General features: G+C 38.6%; 1 protein-coding gene across 4 annotated transcripts in view; it reads left to right on the forward strand.

Moving 5' to 3' along the window:
• The first annotated feature begins 233 nt into the window (after nt 1-233).
• Nucleotides 234-15,258, forward strand: part of PSPC1 (paraspeckle component 1) — a 58,882-nt gene continuing 43,857 nt past the window's right edge. For 3 of the 4 annotated variants that reach the window (XR_010440944.1, XR_010440945.1, XR_010440946.1), the window contains exons 1-6: nt 263-724; nt 2,321-2,622; nt 5,118-5,213; nt 6,223-6,419; nt 10,691-10,775; nt 11,686-11,794. Coding sequence is in view for 1 of the 4 variants with exons in the window: in XM_064717845.1 (XP_064573915.1) it covers nt 344-724; nt 2,321-2,622; nt 5,118-5,213; nt 6,223-6,419; nt 10,691-10,775; nt 11,686-11,794 (1,170 nt within the window). In the remaining 3 variants the exon portion in view is untranslated. Of the gene's footprint in view, nt 725-2,320; nt 2,623-5,117; nt 5,214-6,222; nt 6,420-10,690; nt 10,776-11,685; nt 11,795-15,258 lie in introns of all 4 variants that reach the window. The other variant, XM_064717845.1, reaches the window with a different exon arrangement.

Below are 15,258 nucleotides of genomic sequence, written 5' to 3' on the forward strand. Positions count from 1 at the left end.
GAGACCCCAGCGAGGGGCTCCTCTGCCTGGGGACGCGCTGAGGAGACCGCTGCTCTAACACAACGCGGCAGCGCAGCCGCGGAATCACATCTGTCTCTAGAGGGGGACAGACGGCTCTCCGTGGGCCCGGGGCAGGTCCGGCCGTGCGCGGCAGCGGAGGGGGAGCGGCGGCGGAGGCGCGGCCGTGAGGGGGAGCGGAGCCGGGGCGGGGCTTCCCGCGGGGACGGCACAACTCGCCGGGGCTGGCGGCGGCGCCATTTTGAATTGGCTGAGGGTCGGAGGCGGCGGCTGCCGAGCAGGGTTCCGCGTCCCCCGAGGGAGAAGCCGCGAGGAAGGAGCGGACATGGCCGCGAATAGGAACTTGAAGCAAGTGCGGATCGAAAACAGCTCCCCGGCGGTGCCGCTGGGCATGGTGGGAGGCGGCGGCGGCGGCAACCTGAAAGGATTGCGCGGCCTAGAAGCGGAGAGTGAGGCGGCGGCGGCCATGGCTCTGGTGCCGAGCAAAGAAGGCGGCGGAGATGAGGAGCGGGAGGTTGGGTTCACCATCGATATCAAGAGCTTTCTCAAACCTGGCGAGAAGAGCTACACGCAGCGTTGCCGGCTGTTCGTGGGGAATCTGCCTACTGATATCACCGAGGAGGATTTCAAGCGCCTTTTCGAGCGCTACGGGGAGCCCAGCGAGGTCTTCATCAATCGGGACCGCGGCTTCGGCTTCATCCGCCTGGTGAGGATCCGAGCGGGCCCCTGGGGCTGTCTCTGAAAGCGAGAGGCTTCGGTCCCTCGCCCCCCGCCCCCTTCCCCTCCATTCCGGCGGGGGTAAAAAAAGGCAGCATCTGCCTCTCTTCCTCCTCGCTGCTAGCGCGGGTCCCCCCGCCTCGTCTTCCTTCTTTCCCCTCCCCGTCCGCCTCTGCACATGCAAGCCAGACCCTTGCATTCAGATGAGTCTTCCCAGCCCCGGGCGTTTCGGTCCCCGCCTCACCCCATGGCACTTGATACGGTTAATTTTAGAGAATGGACAGGATTGTTTCCAAATACAGCTGCTCGCACATCGTAAACGCGGAACGTAAAATCACGGAATTGAAAAGGTTGCGGACCGCGGGTTGTTTGAATTACTTGTGCCCAGATAAGACTAGATTTTTAGGGGTAATACAGTATTTGATTAAACGTGTTCGAGTTAAGCATGCAAAAAACCGAATCATTCGGAAAGTTTATGATATTGTATTTAAATGGTAATTTAGTATGCGAGATTAGTTTTCACGATTGCTCTGTTTAAAATGCACAGATTTGTATCATTCTGGGAATAGCTTTAGAGTGCTTTAGGTGTCTAATCATGATTTTTCCATGTATTTTACTGGTTAGAGTTTTTTTACTTTTTGGTTGTCATCTTAAAATACTTGTGGCATTCTGCCATGCATCTTTTACCCTGAGAATTCCCCGGCCTGAAATAGCAATTTTATGGAGGAAGTGAGATATACTTACATCTCGTTACTCGTTTTTGTGTGTAATAGAAATTAGATAGAGTTTTTATGTGACCTTCCATTTTCCATTAGGTTTAGGGAATATATATATATATATATATTAACAGCTTGCCTAGCCTGTTGAACTGTAAAGAAATATATAAAGAATTTATAAATGTCAGGGATTGCAGGTATCCAACCTGGTGAAGATTTTTGAAGTGAGAAAAAAGGTAGTTGTTGATTTACACAGTTTCACGGATGTGGGTGCAGAAAGCCCATTAATGTGAGACGAATGAATAGAAGAGCAAAAAAGGTAATTTCACCATTTGTTGATGAAATTTGAATTGGATATCCATTGAGGGCAAGCGCGATATTTTCACTTATTTATAAACAAAACAAAACCCCAACCCAAAATACCTTAGATCCTGTGACGTTTGAATACCGGTTCCTGCTGTGGGGAGCCAGACATGCAGAAAATAAACATTTGAGTAGGTAAACGTGAAAAGTATCAACTTTCCAGCTCTACTCAAAACCTTTATAGAGCAGTAGCATCATAATGAGAATCTGTTAAATCCTCTAATAGGCAAGAAAAAATTTGCATCTGTGTTGTTTTTAGAATAAACCATAAGGGGTAATGAATGCATTTTTTTTCAGTCGGAGGACAGACAGTTTGTTGTTTTGTTTTTTTTTTGTTGTTGTTGTTGGCTTGATGTTTTGATTGGAGGAAGCAAGTTGAATGATCTTGTTGCCAATATGCTCAAGTGAAGGAAAACATCTTTGCTGCTTTTTTGGGGGGGCACACAAAAGTGGTACTTGCTGTCTTTGAAAAGAAAAGATATAAAATATTTTCTATCTCTATAAAGGAATCTAGGACCTTGGCTGAAATAGCAAAGGCAGAACTTGATGGTACTATTTTGAAGAGCAGACCACTTCGAATTCGATTTGCTACTCATGGAGCTGCCTTGACTGTGAAGAACCTGTCGCCTGTGGTTTCCAATGAGCTGCTGGAACAAGCATTCTCGCAATTCGGGCCAGTGGAAAGGGCGGTTGTTGTAGTAGATGATCGAGGCAGAGCTACAGGGAAAGGTTTTGTGGAGTTTGCAGCAAAGCCTCCGGCACGGAAAGCTCTAGAGAGATGCAGTGATGGGGCATTCTTGCTTACAACGTAAGTGCACAGGTTTTTGTTTGAAGTTGTGAGTGTATCTTCCCCATGTGAGCAAAAGTTGTGTTCATGGTATTCTCTAGTTCTTACTTGGTTTTCAAAGTCTCTCAAAGCCATGAGGTTAGAAAAGTGTTTTGCATGAATACCACAGATACTCTTGTTTTGTTTTTTAAAGAAAACTATCTTTCTCTGCTTACTGTTTATAAGATTTCTTATTACCATATGAGAGTCTGAGAGCAAAATTCTCGGTTTTTTCTTGCTCATATGTAATATTACTTTTCCTTCTCTATATAATAAGGCATTTTCTGTTGAGACTTTCTTTTCATTGGTTGAAGTCTTCCTGATCCCAGTAACAGTGACAAAATAATATTCCTTTGTTTCTTAACAAATCAGTGCACGACATTGCTGATATTTCTGTACACTAAAGAAAGTGTTTATACCTCAAAAATTATCTGTGGCCTGTAAGGCCTGGATTTTCTCGCTGTTTTAAAATGAAGACTGAGATTCTGAAGAGGTTGATATATGTACCAGTGATATTTGGAAAACAATCTATTTCAAGGACAGGCAAGCTTGCAAATAGCAGCACTTCTGCAGCTCCTGTTTCCGTACTTGCCAAAGAGAGTTGTTAATTGCTGCACTTTACACAGTCGCAAGTGACATTTTCTAATGCTTTCTTAAAAACGGTGTGAAATGATACATATTTATGATTTCTTTTTATTTCTGTGATTCTCATTGGGAAAATAAGGCTGTGGTTTCACAGCATGAAAACTTGCTGCTGTTAATTGGGTTTGGAGTTATTTTCCTGCCCTGGCTGTGCTATTCTTGAACTTCATGACAATTCCATAAGCCACTTGTGCTTGCTAAAACAACAGAAAAGCATTCGTTTGTATGGGGGTCCATACAGCAGTGTGCTCAAGCACAGGAAGGTGCTTGCTGATGTCAGGTCCAGCAGAGAATTAGGCAGGAGAAAATGTTGGCAGGTGAGTAAGGGGTCTGGGACTCCCAGATCTTGTGTGCTGCTGAACTGACTTCATGGTTACATAGTAAATTTAATCTGAATACATTTTTACTGTTACCCAGAGCAGCCAGCAATGTGTCCTTGTTCCCTGGGTCTTCTTGGCATGAGTAACTGAATGGAAGTGTGGTGAGCCAAACAAGGGAAGTAATGTAGTTCAGTGTTACATTAGTGCTATTCCTGGCGTGAGAGATGTGGCAGGGAAAAAGAAGCTGGGATATGAGGGGAGGGTATTCTTGTTTTGCCAGCTGGATAGATCAGTTGGATTGAAATGACCACTTAACTGTGTCCTGAGTGAATAAAAAGCACTTGATCATTTCCTTGCACAGGTGACATGTTCCCTAAGGCACAGTTGCAAAGATAATTAGCATGAATCTAAAATGCTGCTAATCTACTTTGATGTTTTGCTTCAGAGTCTAAAGTTTTACCTTTTTAAATTGAAAACTCTTTGCCTATTCAGAACATTTTCAGTTCTTGTTTAAATGTATCAAAACTAGACATTCAAAACATTAATGTTTTAACATTATTGTTTTATGTCATAACATGGTAGCACCACAGTTCAGTTGCATTTAAACAGCAGAGCTGTCAGCAATTGCCATGCAGATGCCATCAGTTGAGGTCTTTGATTCTGGGCTTCATCTTTTTAATGTGAACTTGATGCACAGAGTTAAATATATTGGAGGTCATTGGTTTTGTTTGGTTTTTTTTTTTTTCCTGGTTAGGGACTGGGGCAGTAGGGGAAGATCTAAAAAGTGAAATAAAGACATGGAACGCAATAAACAAGTGCTGATGTTTTGAAAATCATGTCTCTAGTGCTCTGTGATTTCTAAGCTCTGCTCCCAGGACTGATGCAAAGAGCTTTTTACACAATTCAGAGTTTTTACACTGCTCTCTTTCGCTCATGCTTGCCAAAATATCAAGGAAGCTGTTTTCAGCTTTTCAGTCAGGATTCTAATTTGTGTGTGGTTGTTAAAATAATGGATTTTAAATAACTTAAGTGGAAATGTTTTTCTAATTATTGCTGTAATATTAATACTAAATTATCAAGCTGTTTTCAGTTCTAGAGTAACTTGCAGAACTAAGTTGTAGAAGTCAATAGAAATATGAATAGGTTGTGCTGCTCTGTTTTGGGTTTGTTGCTTTCCCAGTACAATCATGGCCTCTGTGGTGCCTCACTGATAAAAACGGAAAGGTAGTTCCTTCCTAAATATTTTGTAATTATTGGTAGATGGTTTTGGTATTTTAAAAAAGCAGTCAGAACTGTCAAGTAAGTTGTGGTTTCTAGGCAGAATAGCTGGATTTGGGAATAAAAACAATTCTTTTCTGAGGGTAATTGTTAAGATTGGGATTCATTGGAATTCTGAGATTTAAGACAAGACACAGGAATTACATGTTAGCTTTCTGGAGTGTTTCTTCAAAATGCTAAAATAACTTATAACTGCTTCTTTAATGATTCACTTACTAAATTGAAAATGTTTTCCAGAACACCTCGACCTGTTGTTGTAGAACCAATGGAGCAATTTGATGATGAGGATGGACTCCCTGAGAAGCTAATGCAAAAAACACAACAGTACCACAAGTAAGTTGTGGTTAGCCTTTTTTTGTAAAAGATTGTTATTATACGTAGCTGCCTTTGTAAATATACACTGATTTTTACTTTTGAGTTTGTGTAGCAGGAAGTAGTGCTTTTGTATGTTGTGCTGTTTTGGGTCAAAGGATTAAACAGGACCTTCCCAAATTTCCTAATCATGGTAAAATTCAGACTTGACCTGTTAGTTGAACATCTGTGCATTTAATGTAGTAGAGAGATTCTTGGCCTACACTGCTGTCAGTAGGAGCTTGTTGCCAGCAAATTGTAGTCTTTTATGGATTAGAGGTGTGGTCCAATCCTATAGAGATTTTGGATAGCCACAGATCCTTATGTTCTCTGCATAGCCCCTGAACTGTTTGCAGCCTCCCTGGCGTGTAAATCTTTGCAGCTTCCACAGCTGAGGTAAAACTTAGAGCATGACATGAGAAAGTGAATCTCAATCATGAGATAGAAGTCCCCATATCTGAAAATACTAATTTTTAATATTGTAATTTGCCATTCATGTTGCTTGAATCTAAAATGTTGATTTTGAGACTGTAGAATACCACTTCTTAAAAATTTGTCGTTGTTAGGTACAATATTAGTGTTAGAATGGGAAATGTGGGCTCATTTTAATGGCTGCAGATTCCAGCTATTATTCTAGGCTGTCTAGTAAGCATTGATATTTATCTAAATAACTAGTTTAGTGGATTGACTGCTTGATTTAGAAGGCTGAACACTGTCAATCTAGTGTTGCAGCTTAGTATTTTGTATTGATGTCAATACAAATTTTTATCTTAAATAAATTGAATCTTTATTTGGGCAATTTTTGGAAAAGTGCCTTTTTACTTTTCTTAATGTCTGATTTAAGCTTTGGTTTAGAATGTAGTCATCTGACAGGTTGGTAAAAAGTGAGATCTACACTTGAAGTGGTTGTGTTGTGTATACATTCTGTGGCTGTTACAGCTGTTGATCTAAATGTGTCCTTCTGTACATTTTAATGCAAAATTTTCATTAGGGAAAGAGAACAGCCTCCACGTTTTGCTCAGCCTGGAACATTTGAGTTTGAGTATGCTTCACGGTGGAAGGCTCTTGACGAGATGGAAAAGCAGCAGCGGGAACAGGTTGACAGGAACATTAGAGAAGCCAAAGAGAAGCTTGAGGCAGAAATGGAAGCAGCTAGACATGAGCATCAGCTGATGCTGATGAGGCAAGGTAAAACCAGATCATTTACCGCTATGGAATTTGTTTTGTCACAGATGGTTTTTTTGTGTAGCATATTGAGCTCTATACTTGGACCTTTTGCTGGTCACCATTTAATTAAATGCATTTAACTGAGAAAAAGGAAGGAATAATTCTCTGTACACATATTCCTTGATGATTTGCAGAAATTAATTAAGAATTTTATAAAGAAGTGATTATCTGTTTTCTTCACTTCCTAAATTTATCTTTAGTAAAAATTTACTTCGCCTGTTTTTCCTGAACAGGCACACGTGCTCCCAGTGTGGAGCCATGCTGTTTTTATAAGGTCTTGTACAGAGCAGAAGGTCTTATGCAGAAGATAATAACATAAAAGCTTACCTACATAATAACATGAAAAGCATACAGAGTGTAATGACATAGAAAACTGTTTTGAAGTGCCAGATAGTTGCTGCGGCACCTGAAATGGCAACTGTTTCTTGGTTTGTTTTCCAAGAACAACTGTTGAAGCATTGTGTTTCCTTGTAAGTACAGGTGTGTATTAGAGGTGAGGAATGTGCAGGTTAATATGATCCAAGATTGCTGCTGACAGTACAAAGTGCAGCCCTCCTTGGCAGCTGGACACACATTGTAATTTTGTGTGTATGCATGACTGAGATTTTTAAAGATGGTTCAGTGCTTAAATTACAGGTTGGATAAATCTACTGTTGACTTATCTAATAGTTAATATTTAACAATGCTAATAGTCCAGTTCCAGAACTCATGCTCTTTAATTTCCTTTGAATTTATTCACCTGTTGCTTGGATTTGAGGGCAGGATTAGAGATTACTTTGTCTTAAATTCATGTCTTAATTATGTGTTAAGCTGAGACAAGATTACGGTGGCCTCTTCATTAAGATAGAAGAAATGGTAAAACATGGGAAAACATCTTTGTGGTTTTGGATATTAGGATTTCTTTTAAGGACAACCTGAAGGAAAAGTGTTGGGAATTTAGCTGCTAGGAAATGGAAAAGTACAAAACCATGGTTAATTCCAAGTCCTGCACCTGCACAGATAGCAGTGTCCTTGCGCCTAGCTGTGGTAGGATAACAAACAGTGAAAGAGACATAAGAAAAGACAGATGTAACCCCTAAGGAATGAGGAAGAGTTGATGGTGTAGTTTAACCAATAGATTGCTTAGCTTACAGAATATTCATAAGCTTATTACTCGCTGTATAAGTGTCTGATGCTCTCTTCAATAAACGGAATTTGCTTATCACTCATATTGAGTGTCTGAGTCTCCCCTCACCGACAAATGGCTCGACCCCGGCAAAGGCCCTCATTTCTCTGTGACAGAAAAGGTATTCTGCTTTTTGAATATTTGTGAAATGCCAGTTTTGTGTAAAAAAGAGAGAATCGTTCTTCCATTGGAGAGCCACTAAAACATGAAAGCATGTGGTGCTGCTATTCTAGTGAGGAAATACATTTCTTTTAGTGTAGGAGGAGAGCTTTTCCCCCTCGTAGTTTGGTTAGCAGAGAACCTCTTTGGTACCACATAACTCAGAAGTTTGTTAGATAGTTGGGTTTCTTCTTGGTTATCTGCTGACACTTACTTTTCAGAGCTCTAGAGATCAGTAGGAATTCCCTCTGTTTTAATCTTCTCAATTCTTCAGCTTCAGTATGCATGAAAATAAGGTGGTTTTTTCACTTGTATTTGTTTTTGGAGATACCTTCCTCTTGTTGCTCTGAACAGTGGGTCTAAGTTCATGCCATGCCAAGAGTATTGCTTATATTAATTGCATGACAGGATTGCAGTGCTGTGACTGCATCACTGGCACTCTTGTGCCGGGAATGGCACAGGAACAGGCAGCAGGCAGTATTGTGGAAAGAGCAAAGAAGGCTTTATTCAAGAGAGATATGATACATTCTGTTTGGTTGTCTAGTTAACAATAACACCTTTCTCATACTCTGTCCTTGAGAAGAATAGAATGATGAAGCAGCAAAACACCACCTGCAGATTGTTTATGCTTAACAAGTTATCACATCCTTACAACTTCCTGAAAGTTCTCAAAAGCTGCTGTGAGAAACGTTTGCTGTTTCTCTCTCTCTGTCCCATGGCATCCACACATCACAGGATTGTGTAGAAAGTTGCAATGAAGTTTTTAAGGCGCCAGAACCTAGAATTAATAGTTTTGTATCCCTGGTGCATGAAGTTAAATTTAAAGATGTATTGAAGTCATTATGAAACATGAAATAAAATAGAAAATGTCATGTTTTAGTCGTGTAGGAGTTAAAAGAAAGACAGGAAGGATGAGCTTACTGGTCCATATACTCTAGCAGGTGAAGGTTGTGTTCAAACTGCTCCACGAGAGCTAGTAGGACTGGAGCTCTAGAACGTGTTGGTTTGAGTACTCAGGTTTTTGTGGTGTGGTATTAATTCTGAAGATGGATTTAATTCTTCTGATACGTGTAATTTTTCACTTTGAAGTGTCATATTTTGACAGCCTGAGTCAGAAGTAATTTGTAAAGCAGAATACGTGTTTCCATGTGTAAGTAAATTGCATGGTATTTCTGATCTATGTACTTGGTGGTATGCATCAAACATTTGTAAATATTCTCTGGTAATAATGGTTAAATAGATTATGAAAATACTGGAAAACATGACTGAATTTAACCAGAAGTTTAATTTTTGTATCAATTATATGGAAGCTTGGCATTTATTTTCCATCTTTAGCATTTTCCATCTTTAGAAAAATCAGTAGTTAAAATTGCTAGAAGTCTTTGTGGAGTTGATGTTCCAGCTTGTAGGATTAACTTCTGAGGTGAGAGAACACCTTCACCTTCTGCTGTCTGCTGTGTTAGAAACTTGTAGGTAAAACAAAGCCCTTGTCCTTTTACAAGCACAAGAAAATGCAGAGGCTAATGATAGTGCTCTCTGTTTGTTTTCTTTTTTTCCCACAGCTGCTTTAGTGCAGATCTTTTTCTGCTCAGAGAAAGGGCCTGTCAATCAAGAATTGCCAGCATTACAGGTCCTTTAATATCAATGGCTCTTGTGCAGGGTTGGAACCTCTATATGTGTGTTTTCATCCAGCATAGCAGGCTTTCTGCCAAGATTCAGCAGTTGTCAAATGATACTGAATCATAATTTGCTATGTTGAACTTTCAACATACTAACAGTTTCAGGAAAGGCAATAAACTATGCTATGGAGAAAAATTAGAAGAACAATGAGAAAAGTAGAGTGCTGCACCTTAAGAACAAAGGACAGTAAATGGTAGTGGTAGAGAGAAAGTAGGAAATCTCGGTCCTGTGTGCACAGGAAATAGGGAATGCTGTATAAATTTGGAAGAAGAAAGAACTAAAAAGGAAGTATATTTCCCATAGTGGACAGTGTTGTGTACAAGTTGGAGGAAACTGATTTGCATAGCTAAGAAGAGATTTTAATTAATGTAGTAAAGAAATGCGTAGAGAAAGAGTGCAGACCAGTTGAACTAAAGCATGAAAGCCATGTAATGGACAGTATTGGAAAATGTTACTTGTGGTTTCTATAAATAGTATCATGTGGCCAATAGCCTATGTAGTCAAAAAATAAAAAAACCTGCTTTCTAACAAATGGTAAAATTCATTGAAGAAAGCAGAGATTTCCAGGTAGAAATCAATAATGTGACTGGTCAGCAAAAGTAATGACTGTGAGTTATGCCATGCTTTTTAAGGACATTTGAAGTGCTTCATAGGAGGCTGTGGCTGTGCCTTTTTTGTGGGGTTAAACTACTGGTCATTTGTAAGCTGCACTAAGCAGAGCCATGATAGAGCTTCGTGGAGGTTCAGCCTTCCTTCATGCACCTGAAATTCGTATGACTTCTCTTGCTCTGATGTGTGCCATGCAGGGGTCTGCAGCAGGTAGTGGAGAGCACAAAAGTCCATAAATATTGTAGTGGTTTTCTTGGTAGTGGGACTTTAGCAGTATAAAACATGAGAAAATTGATGCCCTGTCCTAGATGTAAAACCAGGATGTGATTTAAAGGATTAAGAGAGGTTTTTTTCCTTTTCTTTGAGAACTTAAAACTATTGTTTCCGTAACCTGCTCTGGGGTCTTTGCCCATTTTGTACTTTTCTATGTTTGTAAGCCACAGATCCAGTGGCTTTTTTCAAGTACTTAGCTTTATGGAAAGAGATGAGTTAAATGCGTTGAAAATTTGGTTAAAAACCTTGAATGTTAGAACTGTAATCTGGCAGTAATAACAAATTTTGTGTTGCCACATGATTGATTGACAGCTTTTATATTTAAATGCACTTTTAATTCCGTTAGATCTCATGCGTCGTCAGGAAGAATTGAGGCGCTTGGAAGAGCTTCGAAACCAAGAACTTCAAAAACGCAAGCAGATACAGCTGAGGTATTTTGTCTTCTACTGGGCACAAGTGTGGCATGCAGCCACTGTAGGCCTGCATGAATTTAGATATGTTAGCTCAACTGGCTTCTCCAAAGCATAATAGGTGATGTTTCTGATAATATAATGCAATATAAAAAATTATTTTCGAGTGTTGCTTGATTTTTTTCACTTATTTCAGCTCTGCTAATTTTGTTGTAAATTTGAGATGTCTAAATAGCATTGAAATGTCAGCCTATTTTTTTGTTTCATATTTCTTTTAACATGACCAGAGCATTGCTGTAATAGATAGGAACATACTTCTAAATTTTATGGGCAGCTGATCTGCATGTAGAATCATAGCATTGCAATCTTATAGTCTGATATGGGATTTTTGGAAGTTTTTTCACTTGATATTCTTGTTGTTGAAAACAGTTTTTCTTTTAGGATTTGATTCATGTGAATAATTGTTTTAATGCATCTTCTAAAGTTTAAGAAAATAGGCATAGTCTCTTCATATTGATTTATACTTTTTGTTAAAAATCACAATAAGTGTCAATAAGATAAAAAGAACAGCACAAACACATCTCAGAATTAAAAATTGTGTCTTTTGGCACTGTTGAAATGTTTTAATCCATGGTGGCTTCTTTAAAACTGGAATATTTTAACTTGTTTACTGGTACTAGCTGGAAGAGTAGGTATAGAATGTATTGGTATTGAAATTACTTGTATTCCAGTAAAAAAAAAAAAAAACAAAAAAAAACCCAAACCAAAACTTCAAAAGTACTCATCAAGTTGAGTAGATTAGTGCCTTGCACTGTGCAGAAAAATAAATAATGGCCAGTTTTGTTTATATGCTTGATCTTACCTCTGAGGCTGAGTGCAAACCTAAGCAGGTGAAGAGACTAAGCTGACATAATTTTGAAAAATACCCTAGACATGAAGAAGAGCACAGACGTCGGGAAGAGGAGATGCTGCGCCAGAGGGAGCAGGAGGAATTACGACGACAGCAGGAGGGAGGATTTAAGCCAAATTTCATGGACAATGTAAGTGCAGTTCTATGGTGAAAGTCCAAATTGCAAAAGAATTTTTTCATTACGTTATTTTTATACTAGTTAGTGAACTGCCATCTTCTTGTTGGCTGTTTTCAATTCAGTATTTCATTGTTCCCTGAGCAAATTGCTGCATATTCAGTAGTGTAGTTACTCTTTTGTATGATGACATCACTCTTATTTTTCCAACAAGCTAGTGATGTAACACTTCCATCAAGTGAAGGTGCTCAGATACTAACTTTTTTTACTTGGGAATTGAAATGTTTCAGTAAATTAATTTTTCTAAGTGGGAGGTGATAGGAATCACCCATCCTGATGTGCCCTGCTCTACCTGAAGGTTTAAATTTTAAACCAGTTAATGCTGCTAAACTTGTTTGAATTACTGGTTTTGGTTTATGCTTAACTTATTAAGAAAGTTTTCAGAAACAAAAAGGGCAATATTAATTTCATATGGAGCCTAAAATCACTCTCCCTTTTGACCCTGTGTAAAACTAGATGAGGAGAAGATCCAAATCATTACTAAAGCAGACTTAAAGATTATAATGGTGAGGGAAAATTTGTCCTCACTATAATCTGTACATTATTTATATTAGTAGTTTAGGTGTGCTCTGCCTCTCGAGACTCATCCTGCAGGAATAACAAAATAGTGCTATCAGAGGAGTCAGATTCGAAATTTTTTTGGTTAAAGGGTATGACTTTTTTTCTACCAACCACATCAGTTCAGTGAATGCAAACTGTGTTGCAAATGCTTTAGTTTCTCTTGAGTAGGATGCCTTTTACTATAAGAGCTATTCCTAGTGAGGAAATAATGAATAAGCAATTCACACAATGCTCTTTTACATTATTAAAACAACTGTAGTTTGCAGGAGGGGATTTTGCTCCCCTTCACAGGTGCAACTTCATACATCAATGAGAAATGAGCTGGTTTCTCAGCTGCTTCCTGTGAAAGAAAAACCTGGTTTACATTCTATACCATGAAATTTTCTGTAGGGTTGTGAAGAATTTATTATGTATCTTGAGACATCCTGAGAGATGTTAGAAAATAAATTATTTCGTCTTGTCAGCAGGACATTTTTCCCCTTGTCTGTCCCTTAGTTTTTTAGTAAAGATGGGGAGGAAGCAAAATAGTTCCTTTGATTTTATTAACAGGTGTGATTTGGTTTTGCTCACTGTGTTTTGAGGGACTTGCATCCAAAGTAGATGGTAATTTATTTCCATATGTTCTCACTGTCAAAGAAAACTGCTTTCAGCACATCTTTTCTTCAAGGAAATGAAGACTAAGGATTCAGAACTCATACTGTCCTTTATTGTTTTCCAGATATTATCAAACATAATTGGGGAAATAGCATGTTACAGTCGTCTCATGTAATTTAGAAATAGCACTTACTGATGACTTCTGTAGTGCCAAATGTGAAATTTCACATCACTGTAATATCCTAATGTAGCATCTTTTGGGGTTGCCTGACTTTCTGACCCTGTGAGCTACTTGTCAAAACTTCCTGGCTCCTGTGAGACCCGTGATTCTTGCTGCAGGGAGCTGCTGTAATAGCAAACTGGGGAGCCAGCCCACAGCTCTGGGATGGCAGTAGCTCCCTCAGATCCCATTGCTGTTAGGAAGCTGTGGCCTGTGTTCTGCAGCTTGGAGCAGGGAAAACTAGATCATGTTGGCCACCAAAGCCTTTACTGCTTTATTCTTACATCTGTCTTGAGATAGGAGTATTTAGTCTCTGTGCTTAAATTGCTTACCACAGTTTGTCCATCCTTGTTGCTTATCTAAATTTTTAAATTCCAAACCCTACATGAATAGAAACTGTTAAAGTTGGTGTGCTGGACTTGGCAAAAATGTAGGATGAAAGGTGGAGAAGAGTGGTTCAAATGGAAATCACTTCAGTCACTATGCATAATTTTTATGGCTTTTATACGTCAATTTTTTTTGAGGTGAAATGTAGAAGAGTGCTTTGAAAGAGTGTAGCTTTGCCACTCTCATGCATTACTGAAATGGTGTGTTCATCTGGACCTAATTAATACACTGCAAGAATATATACATGTGGTTTTGCAGTAACAGCCTTACAAAAAGCTCTTTAAATTAGATAAAAAGGACTGTAGAGTACAGGTGTTGTTTTTAATCATCATATGAAACTGAAGTGGCATATACAATGATACATAATGAAAAAAATGTATTTTTAAGATTAGTCTTTAGTGTTCTGGTTATGTCTTAGGTTTTACTTCTCATGCTCTTTAAAGCAGGAAAATTGAAACAAAATAGCAAGTGATGTGTTTACTTTCTTTAGCCACAGTTTCTAATCAGGGCAGCAGTGTGACTAAGCATTTTTTAGATGCTGGTTTTAAGATGTATTTAGATAACTAGTTGTATAGTGTGAATGAGAGTTGAAAAAGCCTTTGCATTTTGCAGCAGAGAAAAACTGTAAGCTTTTTCTGGAGATTGCAAAATGACACATGAAATCTGATTTCAGCTTAGAATTTCTTATACAACTAATTCGGTTTTATTTGTTCTTACTAATACTTGTTTACTGTGAACAGATTCCATCTTGCACTTACTTCTACTCTCAGATAACTACTGTACATGTACTGGGAAAGTTATTCTCTATTTTCAGAGATTAAAAGTTGACTCTTGGTGAGAATTGCATTTTTTGATACTGTTGGATAGTACTGTTGGATAATTTTTACCATATCAAGTCTTGATAAACTTTTCTGGCATTATGCCTACAACCTAGTAAAGTCTTCTGCCAACAATGTATTTAGCAGGACAATAATAATTGTTTCTAATCATTGTTTTTGTTTCTTAAAAGCTTTGAAAAGTAAGCTTCCTTCACTTACATCCTATCACTTTTTACTGGTCAGTCTAAAACAGGAAGATAAATGGTAAGTGCAATGGCAACCAGAATTGGACCCTCTCATGTAAGGCTGCAGTATTAGGCTTTCCTATTGAAAGTTTCTATCTGTGTCTTTTCCCTAACTCATTAAACTTGGATTTATTAAAATTATAACTACTTTTGAGAAACATCTTGTAATCAAGTTTAATGCAGGTAGCAGTTATTTGATTTTATTACAGATGATAAAAATATTATCTGTGAGAGGATTTATTTTCCTGGAGCATTCTTGTTGCTGGTGATGATGAACATTAGAAATTTGATTGCATTGATTGTTAATATAATGGACAGCCTGATGATGCCTAAACAATTTATTATTCTATTTGTGTGATCTCTACTAGATAAATTATGAATAAATACTTTCATATTGGTTAGGGTTTTTCCCTTCCTTGCTACAAGCCAGTTAGTTAAAATGTGCTCTTATAGCTCAACAATTTATATGCATTCTGATTTCACAGCAGCTTAATTGGGAAACTAATTTTCCAGTAGTATTTTGCTAATTTTTATTTTGCATACATTCTTCTGGCTGAAAGAGGAACTTGATGATGGTGATTTATTTTGCAACAG

The sequence above is a fragment of the Zonotrichia leucophrys genome, chromosome 1 (genome assembly GCF_028769735.1).
Source record: "Zonotrichia leucophrys gambelii isolate GWCS_2022_RI chromosome 1, RI_Zleu_2.0, whole genome shotgun sequence".
NCBI classification, from domain to species: Eukaryota; Metazoa; Chordata; class Aves; order Passeriformes; family Passerellidae; genus Zonotrichia; species Zonotrichia leucophrys.